The sequence below is a fragment of the Beta vulgaris genome, chromosome 9, assembly GCF_026745355.1.
Source record: "Beta vulgaris subsp. vulgaris cultivar EL10 chromosome 9, EL10.2, whole genome shotgun sequence".
Classification (NCBI taxonomy): domain Eukaryota; kingdom Viridiplantae; phylum Streptophyta; class Magnoliopsida; order Caryophyllales; family Amaranthaceae; genus Beta; species Beta vulgaris.
In genome coordinates this window covers 23,399,081-23,418,379 of record NC_079210.1, presented here as the reverse complement: position 1 = coordinate 23,418,379, position 19,299 = coordinate 23,399,081, and the positions used below count along the sequence as shown (strand labels likewise).

Here is a 19,299-nt window from a genome sequence, read left to right as displayed (position 1 = left end):
TAGTGCTTCATGTCACTCTTATGTTTAGACTATACTAAAAATATTACATCTGATACGATATAGATTTTAGAATGGACGATCGAATTGCAAATTACTCAAGAACGTAGATTAGATGATGGAAATAATAAGGATACGAGAATTCAATGACCCCTGAACAAAGAGATTCTGAAAATGCAAGAAGGCGAGCTAGACGAGAAGATGATATGTAACACCTTTGCACATTCAATTTGACTCACCCACCACTGAAAGACAACGTCAGACTGTGAATCAACGTGATGTACCTACCTCTTCAAATATAAGGATGCCTATGGTAGACATCACTAATCACCAAAGTCATGTCACACATGATCATGGAAGACATAATCATATGTATCTAAACTAGACATAAACATTTGCCTAAATTTCGTTACTCAATTAATTTATACGATCTCTTACGTAGTGCAACTATTGTTTGACATTAATGCCAACAATAATTATGGGATTGCAACTGAAAGTAACATGTCGACTCGACACTTCAGTGTTGGTGAAAGTAGCACTTCCAATGTTAATAACACGCCAGGAGCGGCAACTTTTGGAATAAGGATTTGGAAGGTCGGGAGACGTGGATATCACAATTGTGCAAGGGATTACCAAGAGAGTAATGGGGTTCCCATATTCAGTCTACCTCCGGACAACATGTCCAACTGTCAAGCAGCTTTTATTGTGAATCATCATAATTATGTTGCTTGAGCGGGAAGGTCAGATTACCTGAATTCCCTTTGTCATCTGCTTCTACTAGGCCTCTATTATGATCAAGGAGAGGATGGGGAACATTTCAGACTGAACATTCGAAAGTATAATCATGTTTTCGCATTTACTTCAATGGGAGTCGTTATAGATGATGAATTAGCCGACGCACGTCACGGTGTGTACACATATCGTGCCCACGGTTCAATTTATCATCGTAGTGGTGGATTATTACCTTTGAACTCAAATGATCGTCCTTGATTCCTTCAAATGTACATATATGATACCGATCATGAAAATGAGCATCGAATGGCAGAAAATGCAACGTTAAGAGTGGATATCATTGATAGGATAAAAAATATTTTGAACGAGCACAATCCTTTTATCCGTACTCTCCGACATCTTGCTAACCGAGATGACATACAAGAATGCAAGTTTGTCATAAAAGAGCAACCTCCTAACCAACATAATTATTCAATGCCTTCAGCCTCTCAAGTTGCAGTAGTTGTTGTCGGAGGTGATGATATTGCCAACCTAAAAAAAAGGGATGTCATGGTAGAGTCTTTCACTGCACGACTTGTGTCTATCAAAGAGACTGCAGGCTATTACGATCCACTACAATATCCTCGATTATTTCCTTACGGCTCTTATGGTTGGGATTTAAACACCAGATCTTTAACTGGCAAGAAGATAACATGCCGAGAATTTATTCGTATATGTTTCAGGTACATACAATATCATAACCATTCTCCATCCTCAATGTTAATCATTATGATTATTCTAACTGCTTCACCAATATATACTTGAAATAGATGAGAGAATGTTATGATTCCATAGTTTTAAGGGTTGGCCGCTTAACTCAACAATTTGCTGTGGACAACTATGTAAAGATGCAAGTATCCAATTTGAGATGGGTTGCACTCAACCAAGACACAATTCGTGCAGATTTGTACAAGGGACTAGAGGATTTATACAATGCCGGAGAACACAATACAAGTATGATTTCACATAATACCGGTAATTATCTACTTTACTATAGACATCTATATTATTTGAACCTTATTTTATGCACTTTCTTACCTACATGTAGAAAATGTTGGACGAAGAACTATACTTCCATCATCATTTGCTGGGAGTCCGCGAGATATGCATCAACGATACCAAGATGCAATAGCTTTGGTGCACAAATTTGGCAAGCCAGACATATTCCTTACTATGACGTGCAATCCGTCGTGGTCAAAAATAGTAGCAGAATTACTACCTGGCCAACAACCTCATGATCGTCTAGACTTGCTAACAAGGGTATTTCATCCCAGACTCGAGGAGTTAAAAAAGGATGTGTTAGAAAGGAATGTTCTCGGGAAGGTAGTTGCTTATGTATATGTGATTGAATTCCAAAAACGAGGGCTTCCACATGTTCATATGTTACTAATTCTTGACCAAACTGACAAGCTTGCCCTCCTGATGATTATGATAAAATAGTGAGAGCAGAAATTCCTGACCAACAACAAGAACCAGAGCTCCATAAAAGGATTCTTAAACACATGATTCACAACCCATGTGGTGTCCAGAATCCACGTTCACCATGCATGAAACAAGGGAGTTGTAAGAAGGGGTTTCCTAAGTCATTCTCTAATTGTACAAAGCAAGGAAATGACTCATATCCCATCTACCGTCAGCGTCAAGATGCTCCACCTGTACCGTTACGTGAGAATTCACAAGTAACTGTAGATAATCGATGGGTAGTTCCATATAACCCGTGGTTGTTGAATAAGTATGATTGTCACATTAATGTAGAGATATGCAGCAGCATTAAGTGTGTCAAATATTTATACAAATACATCCATAAGGGTTCTGATAGAGTTTCCATGGAAGTTCATAAAGGGGATGAGATTGCACATTTCGTTGATGCAAGATGGATTTGTGCACCTGAAGCTATGTGGAAATTTTACAAATTTCCAATGACTCGGATGAACCCGTCGGTAGACCGTCTGCAAGTTGACTTGCCAAACATGCACCAAGTTAGATTCTAAGGAAACCAACATATTGAAAGCGTTTTGGCTGACCCAAGGAGCTCCAAAACAATGTTGACTGAGTTTTTCAAGATGAATTCAGTAGATCCTGAAGCCAGAAATTACCTATATAGAGGATTTCCAGAAAAATATAGATGGACTAATTCCATGCGTGAGTGGCGCCGAAGGAAAACCATGCAGAGAATAATTGGTCGATTGTATGTAGCTTCGCCTCTGGATGTTGAAAGGTTTTACCTAAGAATGTTACTAAACCATGTCAAAGGGCCACAATCATATGATCATTTAAGGACTGTCAATGAGATACCCCACCCTACCTTTAGAGCTGCAGCTGATCCTCGGGTCTTATTGAGAATGATGAAAGCATACGTCAATGTCTTACAAAAGCATGTCAGGTAAGAATGTCGTCGGCACTGAGACGGTTATTTGCAACTATCTTAATATATTGTCAACCATCTAGGTTACGTGCACTGTGGGATGAGTTCTTCCCACACTTGGTTGAGGATTATCCGTCTTCGACAACGACAAACAACAATGAAATTCTAACTTACAAGCTTCTTAAAGACTTGGGTCGCTTATTACGACCGCTCATGAAAACAATATCAGACTACAATGAATTGCCAAATTTACCAGAATCTGTTGAAAATATTGACGAGTTATCTGAAGTGATGGAGGAGTATTTCTCAGTGCCAGTTCCTACTGAGGATACCGAGTGCATAGGTAAGTTGAATGCCGATCAACGACATGCATATGACACAGTGATGAATGTTATCACTTTAAAAAATGGCGGTACTTTCTTTGTTGATGGCCCCGGTGGTACTGGAAAAACATATCTGTATCGAGCTATATTAGCTACTATAAAAGGTAGAGGTGAGATAGCTATCCCAGCCAACATCAACTTCTGGAATTACTGCCACATTGTTGCACCTAGGGAGAACTTCACACTCAACTTTTCAACTACCGTTAAAACCAGATAGCTCATCGTCATGCACCTTTACAAAGGGTTCAAAAACCGGCATTCTTTTAAAACATTCTTCAGTTATTATATGGGATGAGGCACCAATGACACATAGGTATCAGTTTGAAGCAGTTGATCGTTCACTTAAGGATTTAATGGGAAATGACTTGCCATTTGGGGGAAAAATAATTATGTTTGTTGGGGATTTCAGGCAAGTTTTACCTGTTGTGAGAAATGGAACAAGAGCTCAAATGATTGATGCATCCTTGATAATGTCTCCACTATAGAACCATATTTCGGTTCTGCAATTGAGAGAAAACATGAGATCTAGACATGACAATGGATTCGCTAATTTCTTACTCTCTATTGGAAATGGCGATGAACCTACCATTTCAGATGATATGATAAAGTTGCCGAGTAACATGGTTATCCCTGCTGTTGCTGGTACCTCGATTGATTGGTTGATTGATCAAATTTTCCCCAACCTAAATGAACACATCGGTGATGGAAATTTTATGGTTGAATGAGCAATCATCACTCCATTCAACGAAAATGCTGATAGAATCAATTAATGACAAGGTTATCGAACGATTTCTCGGAGAAGGACGAACATACTACTCATTTGATTTAGTGCATGATGATACAAGAAACATGTATCAGCAAGAGTTCCTAAATTCAATTGTCACGTCAGGACTGCCTCCATATGTGCTCAAACAGAAACCCGGCGTTGCTCTAATGATTCTCAGGAATATCGATCCTAAAAATGGTTTTTGTAATGCAACGCAACTACTTTGCCATTCGCTAAAGGATCATTTCATAGATGCTGAGATTTTAACTGGACATGCAAGGGGAAACAGGGTCTTTTTGCCAAGAATTCCATTGAAAAATGCTGAAGATATTAGGTTACCTTTTGAGATGGTCATAAAGCAATTCCCTGTAAAGTTGAGTTTAATTTGCTTTAACTATAAACAAGTGTCAAGGGCAAACCATCCCACATGTTGGGATATATCTTTCTGATCATGTATTTAGCCATGGACAAGTGTATGTTGCACTTTCGTGTGGAATTTCCGAGAACATGACAAAGTTTGTTGTCGACAATGGAAAGATGCCTTCTGTTATGATCTATGAAATAAATTATATGTCACCTTCTGATAGGGGACTTATGTCCTCGGTGACTATGTCGTCTGTTGTACTCGCCAAGTAACCAAAGATAGTTTTTTGATAATGGAGATTATATTAATGAAAATGACTTTAAAATTTCTGATTCGAAGTCTATGTTTACGAAATGGTTTTACTATATTCTCTTCTCCCTTTTTGCAAATAAAATGAGTTGAAATGAATTTACGTTGTTATTAGAGTAGTATGTTATTGAGCCTCGGCTCATGACGTTTTGTTTTTAGTTTTAGATATGCATACGAAGATGGGATGACATGACGTAGCAGTGAGGAATACTTTACTTCAATTCATGCAACTATATATGACGGTTATGTAATACAAGTTTTTGATCACTAAATTACGTAACATTAGCTATGCTTAAGCTATCTATATATATTTCTAGAATTACTGTAACTGTTATAGAGGTTTAGTTATATGAAAGAATGTTGCCTTGTACTTTCCCGAGCGGAGAGTAGGACAGTGACGCACCGAATAAGCTAGGAAGGTTTCCGCTGCTAATCTTTGTAATTAATTAACCTAATAACAATGCTTAGAAGTCGGGGCATTATGCAAGCATTCACATTTATGGCCTGTTTGGTTGGTATTATTTTGGGCTTCGAAACGGATTGAGGTAGCCCACTCCTTTTCTATATGTTTGGTTGGGTTGTTGATGAGTCATATTAATAAAGGTATTTCATGATGCATTTAGGTTGCATTTTAGGATCATTTAGTTGCATTTTTAGTCCATAATTGCATATAGTTACTTAAGTTGAGAAGATATCACTCTTGTGTGTGTTTTCGGTGTTTTTGATAGTTTTCAGGTATTGAGAACACAATTGGAGTATTATTGGACAAGCTTAAGCATGAGAAGCATTTAGGAAGGAGCTAAGTCAAATGAGAAGTCCAAAGGGCATCTTCGAGTCAGATTGCAACCCAAACATAGCGGAAACATATTAAAAGGAGTATGGAAGTTGAGTCATGTGCACTCTTTTGATCATAACTCATTATACAGAGATCGAAATTTAGTGATTCCAGTGGGGTTGGAAACTAGACTTGAAGAGCTTTCCAACGGTATATCACACGCCCCGATACGACTTCTAGTTTGCAAGATATGACCTTTACAAATTGACGCTGTTTTGCAGGTCGAAAACCCGCGCCCGCGGGTTATTCTGTGTTTCCTAGTCGAATAGGGCCTTATCTTTTGACGAATTAGACTCTATTTTTCTAGTTGTTTTAGGAAATAGAAAGGTATAAAGACTCAAGAGAATATTATTATTTCCTATCTTATTTTCTATTTTGTTTTTTTTCCATCATTAATTCATTGGAGATTAGAATTCTCTTTCTCTCAATTAGTGAAGAACCCTAGTTTTGCTTTTTCCCCAATTACATTGAATTTTCAATAGAAGCTTTGATTTTTGCAAGATTGGTTCTACAATTGGTATTATTTCTTTCCTCTTCTTATTCCTATTCGATCCTTTATTATTAATTCATGTTTGCTTATTTAATTATGAATATGTCTTCCCCAATTATGATTGAGTAGTCTATTTCTAGGGTTTAGGGGGATCCATGATCAATTAGGAAGGGATGTTTATTAAAGTATTGATTTTTATTGATGCATGTTGATTCCTATTGAATGTTTTTAGTCTTTCAGTCCAATTTGGCCAGATTTGATTGTTATAGTGTTGCAATATTAGGTTATGCGCCGAGAGGTATAAACTTGATATTAAGGCTAGTTTCAATAGGTAGAGTTGGTATTAATGAATTGCGAGAGCCTGTTAATACCGTCCTATGGTTGATTTAGACTTGAGAGAGCGAATTAACCTATTTAACTGCATTATTTTGTGTTTCATCCCGAAATATTGATCATTGGTGAACCTATGCCCTAGACTTCTTATTATTGATAATTCTCGATATAGTTATAGTCTAGTTTAGTATAATTATTCACAAACACTCGTTTCTATACTCTAGATTTGACTGACAATTAGGAAAAGAACACTGTTTCTCTGTGGATTTGACGCTACTTCCCTGACTACTATTTGTTAGAGGACTTTAGGATTACTTTTGATAAGGTGATACGACTTTAGCCTGTCAGTTGTCCATCTTTTTCACTCCCTTACTTGCCCAAATTTGATTCCTCTATTTTTAAACCCTCCTTCCATTAGAGGAAACAAATTATGTTACCTCCCTCAAACCCTTCACTCCCACTCTCTTTCTCCTCTCTTTGCCTCTCTTTCTCCTCTATTTTCTTCAAATCTGCATGAAATTCTTCAAAGTTGCTGTGAAATTCTTTAAACTTATTGCGAAACCTTCCAAACCTGCTACGAAATTCTCATGCAAAACTCAACACATATACTGCAAGATTTAAGTTGTGCTATGATTGACCCAACAACTTTTCAATTTGTTGCGTGATTCTTCAATATGCTGCAAAATCCTTCAATTTGTTGCGAAATTCTTCAAATTTGTTGCGAAAAATTTTCAAATCTGCATTTTATAGCACCTTTTGGTTTGTTCATCTTGATTGAATTTCTTAGGATTTTTTAGAATTTACAATAACTTCTTAAGAATTTTACTGAAAATTTTCGTAGAAAAAAAAATAATTTTTTACAATTTCTCTGAATTTAATATAATGTTTGAGTTTTTTTATGAAATTATTTAAGATTACAATTTTTTCATATATATTTTTTTTGTTGATTTTATAATAAAAGTAAAGTTAAAAATGTGACTTCATTCATAAGGTGAGCCAAACAATGAGTAAAGGAATCTCTATAAGAATGATACCATTCCGGAGTTAAAAGAAACAAATGTTAAAGGTAACATATTCCATTACCATTCCACCTTAATATCCATTCCATTTCGTTTCCATTTTTAGGTTGAACCAAACGACCCCTTAATGTGACTGGAAAGATCATTGATGTAAGTCGAATTAATAATCTTTCTCATATTAAGGTTTGCGCTATTTTTTGTTGCTATATAAGCCAGAAGTTTCAGGTAATTCCTCACTCACTTCAACTGTCATTGTTAGCTCATAATTTTCCTCTAAAAATTTTATTCTGCTACTGCAATCTTAAGTTTGTAGTTATTTGCTTGCTATTTATTATTATGGCGTTTGTTAAGTCCTTTAAAGATGAGGTTGATGCTGGTGTAAGTCACATTCATAATATTTTTTGTTGAGGAAAAAAGTCTCCCTCTCCTTGTTCTACGCATTTTAATTATGTTAATCATGTTCATGATCCTGTTGGCCCTCCTTCTTTTCCTGAAGTTGTGGCTTTAGATAAGTTACCACAAGTTCAAAACGATATAGATGACTAGTCTAAATCTTGTTTAGTTGGTAACATGTTGGGTGAACCTGCTGATCGGAGAACTATAAGCATAAAATTTAACTCTGGTTTTGTTTTTCTGTCTGTAGATACTATATCTAACAACAACAACAACTCTGTTTTCAACGTTCGTCCTTTTCTTGAAAAGGATAGCTTCCTTAATTGGGAAAGAACCCCTAAGACTCGTACTGAGATCTAAGGGTCGAGAGGATGTCTTAGAAACCCCACTTCATGTGATTACTGATGAATCGACTGAAGCAGACAAACGTCGTGCTAAGTAGGCCAATAATAGGTTTTTACCAATCACTTGCCTGATGATAGCAGTCATGGAGCCGAACCTTCAAAAGAGGTTCAAAAACCAAGGATGCTTATAACATCATGCAAGAGCTACATGCCATGTTCCAAACACATACCCGAGTTGAGCGGTATGAGACCAATAGGGAGATACTGGAATGTCACATGAAGCCGAGTCAAGCTGTTTGCCTCCATGTTTTCGCTTTGATAGGTCTTTTTGAAAACATGATGGAACGACTTGGATTCCCTTACAAGGTTGAGTTGGCTACTGACGTCATTCTCCATTCATTGCTTGGCAACTTCAATCAGTTCATGATGACCTTCAACATGAATGAGTCTGAAAAGACATTGCAAAAGCTGCATGGGTTGTTGGTCAATGTTGAGAGGAACATCCCTAAGGAACCACTAGTACAGAATGGACGATTTGCGTGGGATGCGAGGCGCCCATTTGCGTCGGACATGGGTCCGACGACATAGGCCTCGATGCAGATCAGGATACAGGATCTGCGTCGGACAACTACGCGACCCAGTTGATTAGCTATCTGCGTCGCACATTGCTAACGTGCGACGCAGATGAGTGCTGCCAAGGCACCCCTTAAACAGTGATTTGCGTCGGACATAAGTCCACGTCCAACGCAAATTGCTATTTTTTTATTTAAAAAAAAATTATTTTCATCAACTGCAGCTCGTAATATTGGAAAATATTGGAATTTCAACAGGTGTTTCAACTCAAACAAATTAACCAGTAATTTTAAAAAAAAGTAGAAGTAGTGTTTTACTGAGGTAGAAGGGGCGTTTTTTTACAAACACTAATTAAAAAATAATAATACATAAATTACAGAAACCAAAAAGAGAAAATTACATAAAATTAAAATGAGAAAATCACATAAAAATCATAAAAGAGAAAATTACAGAAATAAAAATACTACTCAGATCTTGAGATGAGGGATGAAAGCCTAATTTAAAGAAAAAAAAGCGAAATAAATTACTCGGTGTAGCTAATTCAGTCGACTTTTCATGGCTTCACCGAAAAATTTTTGCTTCGAAAATCCTAGACCTGAGAATGAAAAAAAATAAACAAAAAGAAATCAGATCTCAAAAATGAAAACAAAAAACTGAACATTCAATATTAAACATCCATAACTCGTAATTCTAAGTAGAAAAAAAGAGAGAAAATTCAAAGTGCTTCCAAAAATCAAAAGTCAAGCGAAATAATTACGAAAAAAATCAATAGAAACAAGAAGAAAGTGAGAAAAAAAGTTACCAGTGATTCGAATTGCAAAAATCACAAATTTCGATTTTCATAGTCCAATCAGGAGCAACATCTGCTTCGTTCGTCAACTGAAGATGAAGAAGACAATCAAGATAACTAAGGCAACATCTTCTTCGCTCGTTAGCTTCGTGCGTTCGAATTTTTGAGAAGCGAAAATTTGCTTTGTAGGGTGGAGGAGAAAGAAAGAAGATGAGGCTTTTGAGGAAGGAAGAAGGGGGCTGAAACTTGAAAGATTGAAGAAGGGGAGCGGCGGTTTAATTTTGAGAAATGGGGGAATTTTACGTTAAGAGGGTGAACTGGTGAAGTGGGGCGTTAAAAGAGTTGGGCGCGATTAATATGGGCCAATCATTTGCGTCACACGTGGGCTTCATGCGACGCATATAGCTTTGTTATGTGTGTCGCATATTTGGCCCATACAACACACATAACTGTCTTGCGTCGCGCGCTAGTTAGATACGACGCACATTGGTTGTCTCTTGCGTCGATTCCCTGATATATGCGACGCAAATGAGTCTTCTGCGACGTTTGTCCTGTTGTGCGACGCAGATGGTGAGACGCAAATCGTCGTTTTTCTACTAGTGAACCAAAGAAAGAGGTTTTGATGGTTCCAAAGGGAAAGGGTTTAAAGAAAAAAGGGGCAGGAAAGAAGGACAAATGCAAGCAAGTTGTCGTTGTTGCTGAAAAAAACCCAAGCCAACCGCCAAGCCAAAGGTCGCCGCGGAAAGCAAGTGCTTCCATTGTCATAAGATAGGACACTAAAAGAGGAACTTCCCTCTATACTTGGAGGAAAAGATGTCCCGGGCTTCCACTTCAGGTATATTTTTTACATAAATTAATTTGACTTCTACTTCTTTATGAGTATTAGATACCGGTTGTGGTTCTCATATAGTTAATGATGTGCAGGGACTAAGAAGAAATATGAGGCTGCAAAAAGAGAGGTAGAGCTTCGCGTTGAAAATGGAGCACGGGTTGCTGCACTTGCCACAGGAAGCTATAGTTTGCATTTGCCATCTGGCTTTGTTTTAGAACTCAATACTTGTTATTTTGTTCCTTTGATAACTAAGAACATAATTTCTGTTTTTGTTTTGGATTATGAAGGGTTTTGTTTTAAAATTAATAATAAGTGTTGTTCCATTTCTTACAACAATATGTTATATAAACCAAAAGTGCATCCAAAAGTTACAACAGGTTGACATTCTTCCATCGTTTGATTTCAAATCATTTGACGTATGTGAATCATGCTTGATAGGGAAAATGACAAAGTCACCATTTACTGGAAAGGGTGAAAAGGCCAACAATCTCTTGGGCCTCATACATACAGATTTTTGTGGTCCTATGAGCACAAAGGCAAGGGGAGGGTTTAACTACTTCATTACCTTCCCTAACGATTTGAGTAGATAAGGATATGTCTACTTGATGAAACATAATCTAAATCTTTTGACAAATTCAAAGAGTTCCAAAATGAAGTACAAAATTAAATTGGCAAGACAATTAAAGCCCTGCAATCTGATCGTGGTGGCGAGTATTTGAGCCAAGAATTTGATAATCATTTGAAGGATTGTGGAATTCTTTCACAATTGACTCCATCAGGAACACCGCGGTTAAATGGTGTATCTGAAAAGAGGAATCAGACCTTATTGGATATGGTTCGATCAATGATGAGTCTTGCTGATCTTTCGATTTCTTTTTGGGGATACGCTCTTGAAATAGCTGCACACACACTAAATAGGAGCCCGTCAAAAGCTGTAGAAAAGACTCCATATGAGTTATGGAATGGAAAAACTCCAAGTCAGATAAATGTCTCTTTGAAGGATACCCAAAAGAGACAAGGGGTTATTCCTTCTATAACCGTCATGAGAACAAAGTATATGTTGCTCGCGATTGTGTCTTTCTTGAAAAGGAATTTGTTTATAGAAAGACAAGTGGGAGTAAAATATTTCTCGAATAAATTCGAGATGATCAACAACGGGACGTGCTTCACACCATGTCAGATGCGGTCCGACAAGACGAAAGTCAAGTTCAGGAGATGACGTATTTGACGCGTGAACCTCCTACCGTCCCACGAAGAGAACATTTCTCTTGATGCTCAGACCCCACGTAGGTCAAGTAGGCAAAGCATTCCAAACAAAAGGTTGGTTGATTTCCAGTTAACTAAAAACTCTAAAATTATGATTTTGGAGAATTCAGAACCTACTACCTACAAACAAGCTTTAACGTTAACCCTATTGGATGCAAGTGGGTGTTCAAATTGGAAACAGACAAAGATGGAAATGTCTATGTCTATTAAGCAAGACTGGTTGCAAAAGGATTCAGGAAAATTCATGGTATAGACTATGATGCGGCCTTTTCTCCAGTAGCAATGCTTAAGTTGATTCACATACTTTTAGCGATTATTACATTTTACGATTACAAAATTTGCCAGATGGGTGTCAAAACCGCATTCTTGAATGGGTTCTTGAATGAGGATGTGTATATGACACAACCTGAGGGTTTTGAGGATCCACAAAATACTAAAACGGTTTGCGAGCTTAAAAGATCCATTTATGGATTGAAGCAGGCATCTCGGAGCTGGAATCTTTGATTTAATGAGGCAATTAAGAAATTTGGTTTCCTCAAAAGCGAAGAAGAATCTTGTGTTTACAAGAACTTTAGTGGGAGTATCTTAGTCTTCTTGGTTTCGTATGTAGATGACATACTAATCCTGGAAAATGACATACCAATGCTTGAGTCAGTCAAGGAATGGTTGAAAAGTTGTTTTCTCCATTAAGGACCTTAGAGAAGTTGAGTACATACTGGGAATTAAAATCCATAGAGATTGGTCTCGAAAGATGACTAGACTAAGTCAAGAAACTTATATTGATAAAGTTATTGCAAGATTCAACATGGAAAACTCGAAGAGAGGATTTATTCTCATGTCACGTGGCATATCGCTTAGCAAGAGTCAGTGCCCAACTGAGTCTGATGAGTTAAAGCGAATGACTAGCATACCTTATGCTTCGGTTATAGGATCTATCATGTCAGCCATGATAAGTACTCGACCAGATGTTGCATATGCCTTGAGCATGTGTAGTAGGTTCCAAGTAAATCCAGGAGAAGCACACTGGATTGCAGCTAAGAGCATCCTTAATTGAGAAGAACTAAAGGCGTGTTCTTAGTTTATGGAGGTGAAAGTGAGTTGGTTGTTAAAGGTTATACTGATGCGAGCTTCCAAACCGACAGAGATGATTACTAGTCTCAGTCAGGGTACATATTTTGTCTAAATGGAGGAGCAATGAGCTGGAAGAGCTCTAAGCAAAGCACTGTAGCAGACTCTACGACAAAATCAGAATATTTAGCAGCGGTTGGAGCAGCTAAAGAAGCAGTTTGGATAAAGAAGTTCTTGACAGAGCTAGATATCATACCTAGTGCTCTGGAAGGGATTGAGTTGTTCTGTGACAACAATGGTGGTATTGCAAGCAAAAGAACAGAGATCGCATAACAAATCCAAACATGTAATGAAGAGGTATCACCTCATTCGGGAGATAGTTGACAGGAAGGATGTTAGGATCTGCAAAGTTCACACGGATGAGAATGTAATGAGTGTCACGTTAGGGCTATAGGCTTAAAGAAAATGTTAGAGTGGCTTTAGATTGTACTAGGTTTAGAGAAACTTGTTAAAATATAGAGACATAATAAATTTTGTCAATTTAATTTTGAGTATTAAATAAAATGTCCAAAAACATATCTTGAATTCAACTGTTTTGTCAAATATGTGATTTGATGAATGAAACACCACAAGTGAACAGAATTCATAGAATATTAGAGTTCCTAATCCAAGGCATAAAATTGGACATAAATGAATTATTAACACTAGTTGAATAAATGCTTATTGCTGCGGTCATTGAGTGGCCTATTGCGGCGGTTTTGGCCGTGCAGCAATTAAGAGGGCAGCGATAGGTAATTAATATATTGTTGCAGTTTTTGACAACAACAATATTTCAACATATTGCTGTGGTTTCTAGCGAAAACCGCAGCAATATATTCATTTTATATTAATAAAGTTCAATATATTGCTGCGGTTTCTAGGACAAACCGCAGCAATATACTCTATTTATAATAAATAATACACATATTGTTGCGGTTCCTAGCCAAAACCGCAGCAATAGGTAGTGGTGTAGGTCAATTTTTTTTTTTTTTTTTTGCTTTTTGTCATTAAATTCGACAAATGATCAAAATTCAGAAGAAAAAAAAAAGCAAAAAACCATAAACTTTCAACAAAATCTAACTACAAAACATAAAAAAAGGACTAACATTATGAGTGAGAAACAGAAAAATGAAGGAAGAGTCTTGACATCACAACTCACAGTAATATTGGGAAGTAAAACATATATTAAAATGTAATTCATGAAAGTTAATTACATCAAACTAATATAACTGTATATCATAATTTTCCATAATTGCAAACAATAACCAATCCTAATTAAAAAAAATAATAACTAAGAAAAACAAGAACAAGATGGAACAATATAAATAAAATTAAATGTTACAAAAAAAAAAAGAAAAAAAATTCAGATCTGGCGGTTGAGAATTCGCTGGTTCGATTCTCGTCGTTGCCGGAGTTTTAACCCCACCTTGCGTCGTGCCTCCACAACCGTAACTCCTCTCTCTTCTTCGAACCACTTCGTTGCTCAATGGTCGAGCGACAGCGGCTTCGCAAGGCCGTGTATTTCCGGTTGTTGTCTTCGGCGAAGAACCACTTCGTTCCTTCGCGAGCGGTCGAGCGACAGCGGCTTTGCGAGGCCGTGTATTTTCGGTTGTTGTCTTCGGCGAAGAAAGAGGAGAGATAGTGCAGGAGGGTGAAGGAGAGAAAATACAGGAGGGTGAAGGAGAAAGGAGTAGTAGATCTGCGAAAATGAGAGAGGATGGAGTAGGAGTACGTGAGAGGGAGAAGGGGCGCATTATGTATGTTATTTTGGATGTAGGTTTTTGAAACATTTAAAGTTGCAATTCAACTAATTAAGCCTTTATATTGCTGCGGTTGTATATAAAAACAGCATAAATATATTAAAATATTAATATTTTAATATACGGGTTTTTCACCAAGTACCCTCGAGTTTTCAAAAAATTCACCAAGTACCCCCCATGTTTTCAAAATTCACAAGGTATCCCCGAGTTTTGAGTTAATACATCAAAATGCCCTTAATGTCTAACGACGTTAACCGTCGTTAGTATTAACCCCAACTAATCCCTAATTTCCTTAATTAAACCGTAATTAACCTAAATAAACCCCTAAATAACCTAGATAAACCCTAAAACCTAACTCCTAACTAACACTAATCCTAACCCTATACCACCCAGCCCCCTTCTCCGACCACCACCCAGCCCCCCTCCCCCACCCCCCGTAGTAGCCCGGCCCCTCTCCCCCACCATAGCAGTGCGGCCTCCCTTCCCGCCACAACAACGCGGCACCCCTCTTCGCCACAGTAGCGCGATCTGACACAACAGACCCATTGTTCGATTTCTCTTTCTTCGATTCAAGGGGGAGGGCTGCCGGGGGTGGGTGAAAGTTGCAAAAATTGAAGGCGTGGGTGGCGCGGGGTGGCAGAAGGGTGGGGAATTTCTGGGCTACATGGGTGGAGGAGGCACTAGCGAGGTTGCGGGGGTGGAGATGGGGGCGGGGGGATGGCGAGATGGTGGATTCGTAGGGGTTGTGGGTGGTTAGAGGGGGGCGGGGGAGGGGTGGTGGATCTGCAGGGGTGGTGGGAGGGTGGGGGAGGGGGTGGTGACTGCGGGGCCGGGAGTGGGGCCGGTAGTAGGGGGGCTGCTGCGGGGCTGGCAGTGGGTTGGGTGGGGGTGGGGGAGGGGTTGCAAGGGTGGTGGGAAGGTGGGGAGGGATAGTTAGGGTTCAGTTTAGGGTTTAGGGTTAGGATTAGAATTAGGGTTATAGGGTTAATTAGGGGAAAAACAGAAAATTAGGGTTAATGACTAACGGCGGTTAACGCCGTTAGTCATTAAGGGCATTGTGATGTATTAACACAAAACTCGGGAGTACCTTGTGATTTTTGAAAACATGGGGGGTACCTGGTGAATTTTTTGAAAACTTGGGGGTACTTGGTGAATAGAAACGTTTAATATATTGATGCGGTTCTATGAAGAAACCGCAGCAATAGATCTGGTAAAACCGGTCAAATAATAATTTTGAAAATTTCCTATTAACATATATTGCTGCGGTTTTTATCCAGAATCGCAGCAATAGGTTGATTTTCGATTTTTCCTTTTTTTTAACGTGGTCTATTGCTGCGTATGGGTAAAACCGCAGCAATTCAGCCGCAACAATAAGCAATTATTCTACAAGTGTAAAGGATTAGCATATAAGATTGATTGATAGCGTCGTTTCATAAGCTATGGGAACATGGAGATGTTTAGTCAATCATATGGATATGTATAGTTGATACATGATCGAACAAGACCTACTTAGAAGTTTCTTTAACTTCGTAATTATATTAGTGGATTCCTAAGACCTGAGTGGAACACTACTTAGCCTAATGATTTGTATAACTTTGATGTTGTCAAATTTTATGCCATAAAAAGGAGACTATAAAGGCAGCATTCGGGTTCTGCTAAAAGTTGAGCGGGAGTTTTGGTTGCCACAAAATTGAAAAATCCTCCTATATGAGATAGCATGGGTGCCTTGGCCCCTTGGAGATGAAATTTGAAAAATGCATGGCCGTGCTCAAATGGTTTATATGATGATCATTTGTTTCTCAATTCGAACTTGGATTTCAAGGATTAATTTGAAGAATAGTATGGATGACATAGAAATATGGCCATACTATCAGATTGGACACTGAGAGACTTAAGGAAATTGAATATTGCACACTCGTCTCGGATAAGTGGGAGATTGAAGGAATTATGTCATCGACTTTAATGCAATTACTAAGCATATCATGGATCATATTATGGAGATAATTTTATTATATTGGGTCGTCTATACGTCTTGCTAGAGAATGCTATAGAACTTCGAGTTAGTATATAATAAACCCGAAACCCAATTAAATGGATCCTACAAGGTCACACTTAAACAATCGGGGACAATAAAAGAAAGACTTTGAGCCCATGAAGGACTCTAGGGGTGGCCGACCAAAGAGAAGTAAAGGGAGAGGATTCCTAACCTAATTTGTTCCTATAATTGGTGGGGGAATTAGAAAATAAAGCAGTCAGTTTTCTCTTATTATTTTCTCTCCCCTCTTTCTGTCTTTCTCCAAAAGTCATATAATACTGCTCCAAGAAATAGAAGAGGCCCTCTTCCTTCTAACTTGCATTGGTGGAGCGTTGATCTGGATTTGTGGGCCTAGTAGAGGAATCTCAATTGCGGATCTATCTCCGAATCTCGAAGAGCTTTATGGAAATCACGCATCAAAGATTAATTCTTAACTATTATGTGATCCTTGAAAGTATATGCATGAGATCCTGTTTTAAGTGATTATGAATGTGATTCATGAAATTTCGCTTATAGTAATTATAATCCTATAGTGAGTTGACTGACTATACTTGAATGGACATGAAGTTATAATGTTGACTGCTCTTAGCTATACACCAATAACTAAAATAATGTTAGGTTTTTTTTTACAACAAAAAAACATCCATTGATTAAAAATCGAATTACAACCTAGGGAAACTTTAGGGGATCCTTGCAGCGTTGTCAACACTCACTAGAGCTTTGTATCCCTCGCCAGGATTGGGACAACTACAAACAAGATTAACATGTTTTTTCCTAACGTAAGAAGGGAGGTCTTTCAAGAATGGAGCATCACTTTTCCATTTTGATCCAAGACATGAAGGAGGTTACCTTTATTGATCTTTTTCCTACATTGTCTTCTATACCTACGATTCTCCTAGAGAGCAACTTGTTCAATTGGTCTTCTTCGCCATGCAATTGAGCTTCTTGCCTTCCTGCTAGTAATATGTGCCTTTGCGTTGTCTACCTTTAGTAGAATGTCTTGGATACTCGCACTCAAAAGTGTGTTAGTTGAGGTATCTATACTTACCTCAAGATATTGCATTTCGTGAAGAGTCGTAGTGGTCCGATTGTCATTCTTCGGACTCGATGGCATATGTGAGATATTAGCCGGACGACCCTTATTCTCAAATGAGAGCTCAGTTAGAGACCTTTGCGAGCCGCAATTTAGATTTGCAGCGGGGGGGAGGGGGGTCCTTCAAGATTTTATTTGTTGAAGTGAAGGCGCAGACCTTCAAATTGACAGAGATTTGGGTTGACAGAATTGTATTACTTTTCCTTAACTTTTGTAAATCTGATTGCGAAATTATGAGGCGCAAGGATGGCTTTCTTTTGTTGACAAAAAGAATCTTTCCAATGTTTTGTTGACAACGAGGCCTCAAACACCGCGAGCAATCTGAAGGAGCCTCCTCTTCCCACTTCGTTTCCTGGTCTCTACCCACTTCGTTTCCTGGTTGACTATGACCTCATCTTCATCGCTGCTCGCCGAAGAGAAACCACTCTTGACCTCTTCTTAGACATAAATCCATAATGGACTCTAAGGGTTAGCAATGAGGTACCTGTAGCATCCTGTGGTGCTACTCTCCTACACACCGGGTCTTGACCTACAATATCATCTACCCTAGGAACTTGAAAGATGACAGCCTCAAGACTTTCAATCTCATGAGCAATCGCCTTATATTTTGGCGCAATTCCTCTAGCTATCCTCAAGTCCGCGTAACCATGTTCCAAACTTCCAGGTTTTGTTAGAGCCACACCTCTCCTAAAAAGAGCTCACATTGCTCTTGTCAACTCATAATACCAAGGAACACGAACTAACAACTTCATTAAACAGATTAAGTTTGATTTCACACGCTGCAATATTCAAGTGCAGGGAAATAACCAGCTCTCTAATTTCAAGATTAATATTATAAGCAGAGCGATCTTCCCGAATAGCAAAAATGGTAACACAAAGGCACTTCATATCATTCCTACACGCCTCATAAGCTTTGCAAAACTCAAGTCACTTTGAAAAGAGAATTATCATTCTCCTTTAATGAGGTCACATACAAAATGGCCTCATTAGGTCCAGCAGATTTCTCAAACAATTCCTCAATAACTCGATCTTAATCGTCCAAGAAATCCAGGTGGTGCAATAGAAATAAAGCTAAACTAGGATCCTCCTCCATAGGCTCTATTGTAACTACTACTAGAAATACAAACCAAAACCACAGACACTTAATAAAAACTAAACATAAAACAAAAAAAAAGGCAATTTGAACAATATAATTTACAACTCAAAACTGTGCTAATAGAAACTCTGCTGAGAGAAGGAGACCACTTCGAAAGGATAGGCGAACGACGTTGGTAGGATCGATAGAGAGAAATACTCACTTGCTGAAGCAAAGGGTGAGAGACTGACGAAAAACCTGGGAGAATGGGGATAGAAATTGACCGGCAACCAGATTTAGCCGAGCGAAAGCCCTGACCACCGATGAATTGCCCACGACCGGGGATGAGACGGCGGAGAACAAGGATAGGGGGAACATAGGGTTTTGCTAGAGAGAAAA

At 38.3% G+C, this 19,299-nt stretch overlaps 1 protein-coding gene across 1 annotated transcript; it reads left to right on the top strand.

The window, feature by feature from the left end:
• Positions 1–1,035: 1,035 nt before the first annotated feature.
• Positions 1,036–2,759, top strand: LOC104903059 (uncharacterized). The gene is made up of 4 exons (XM_057392207.1): positions 1,036–1,451; positions 1,571–1,722; positions 1,817–2,091; positions 2,298–2,759. The coding sequence occupies exons 1-4, from the start codon at positions 1,036–1,038 to the stop codon at positions 2,757–2,759; spliced, it is 1,305 nt and encodes a 434-aa protein (XP_057248190.1).
• The last annotated feature ends 16,540 nt before the right edge of the window (positions 2,760–19,299 follow it).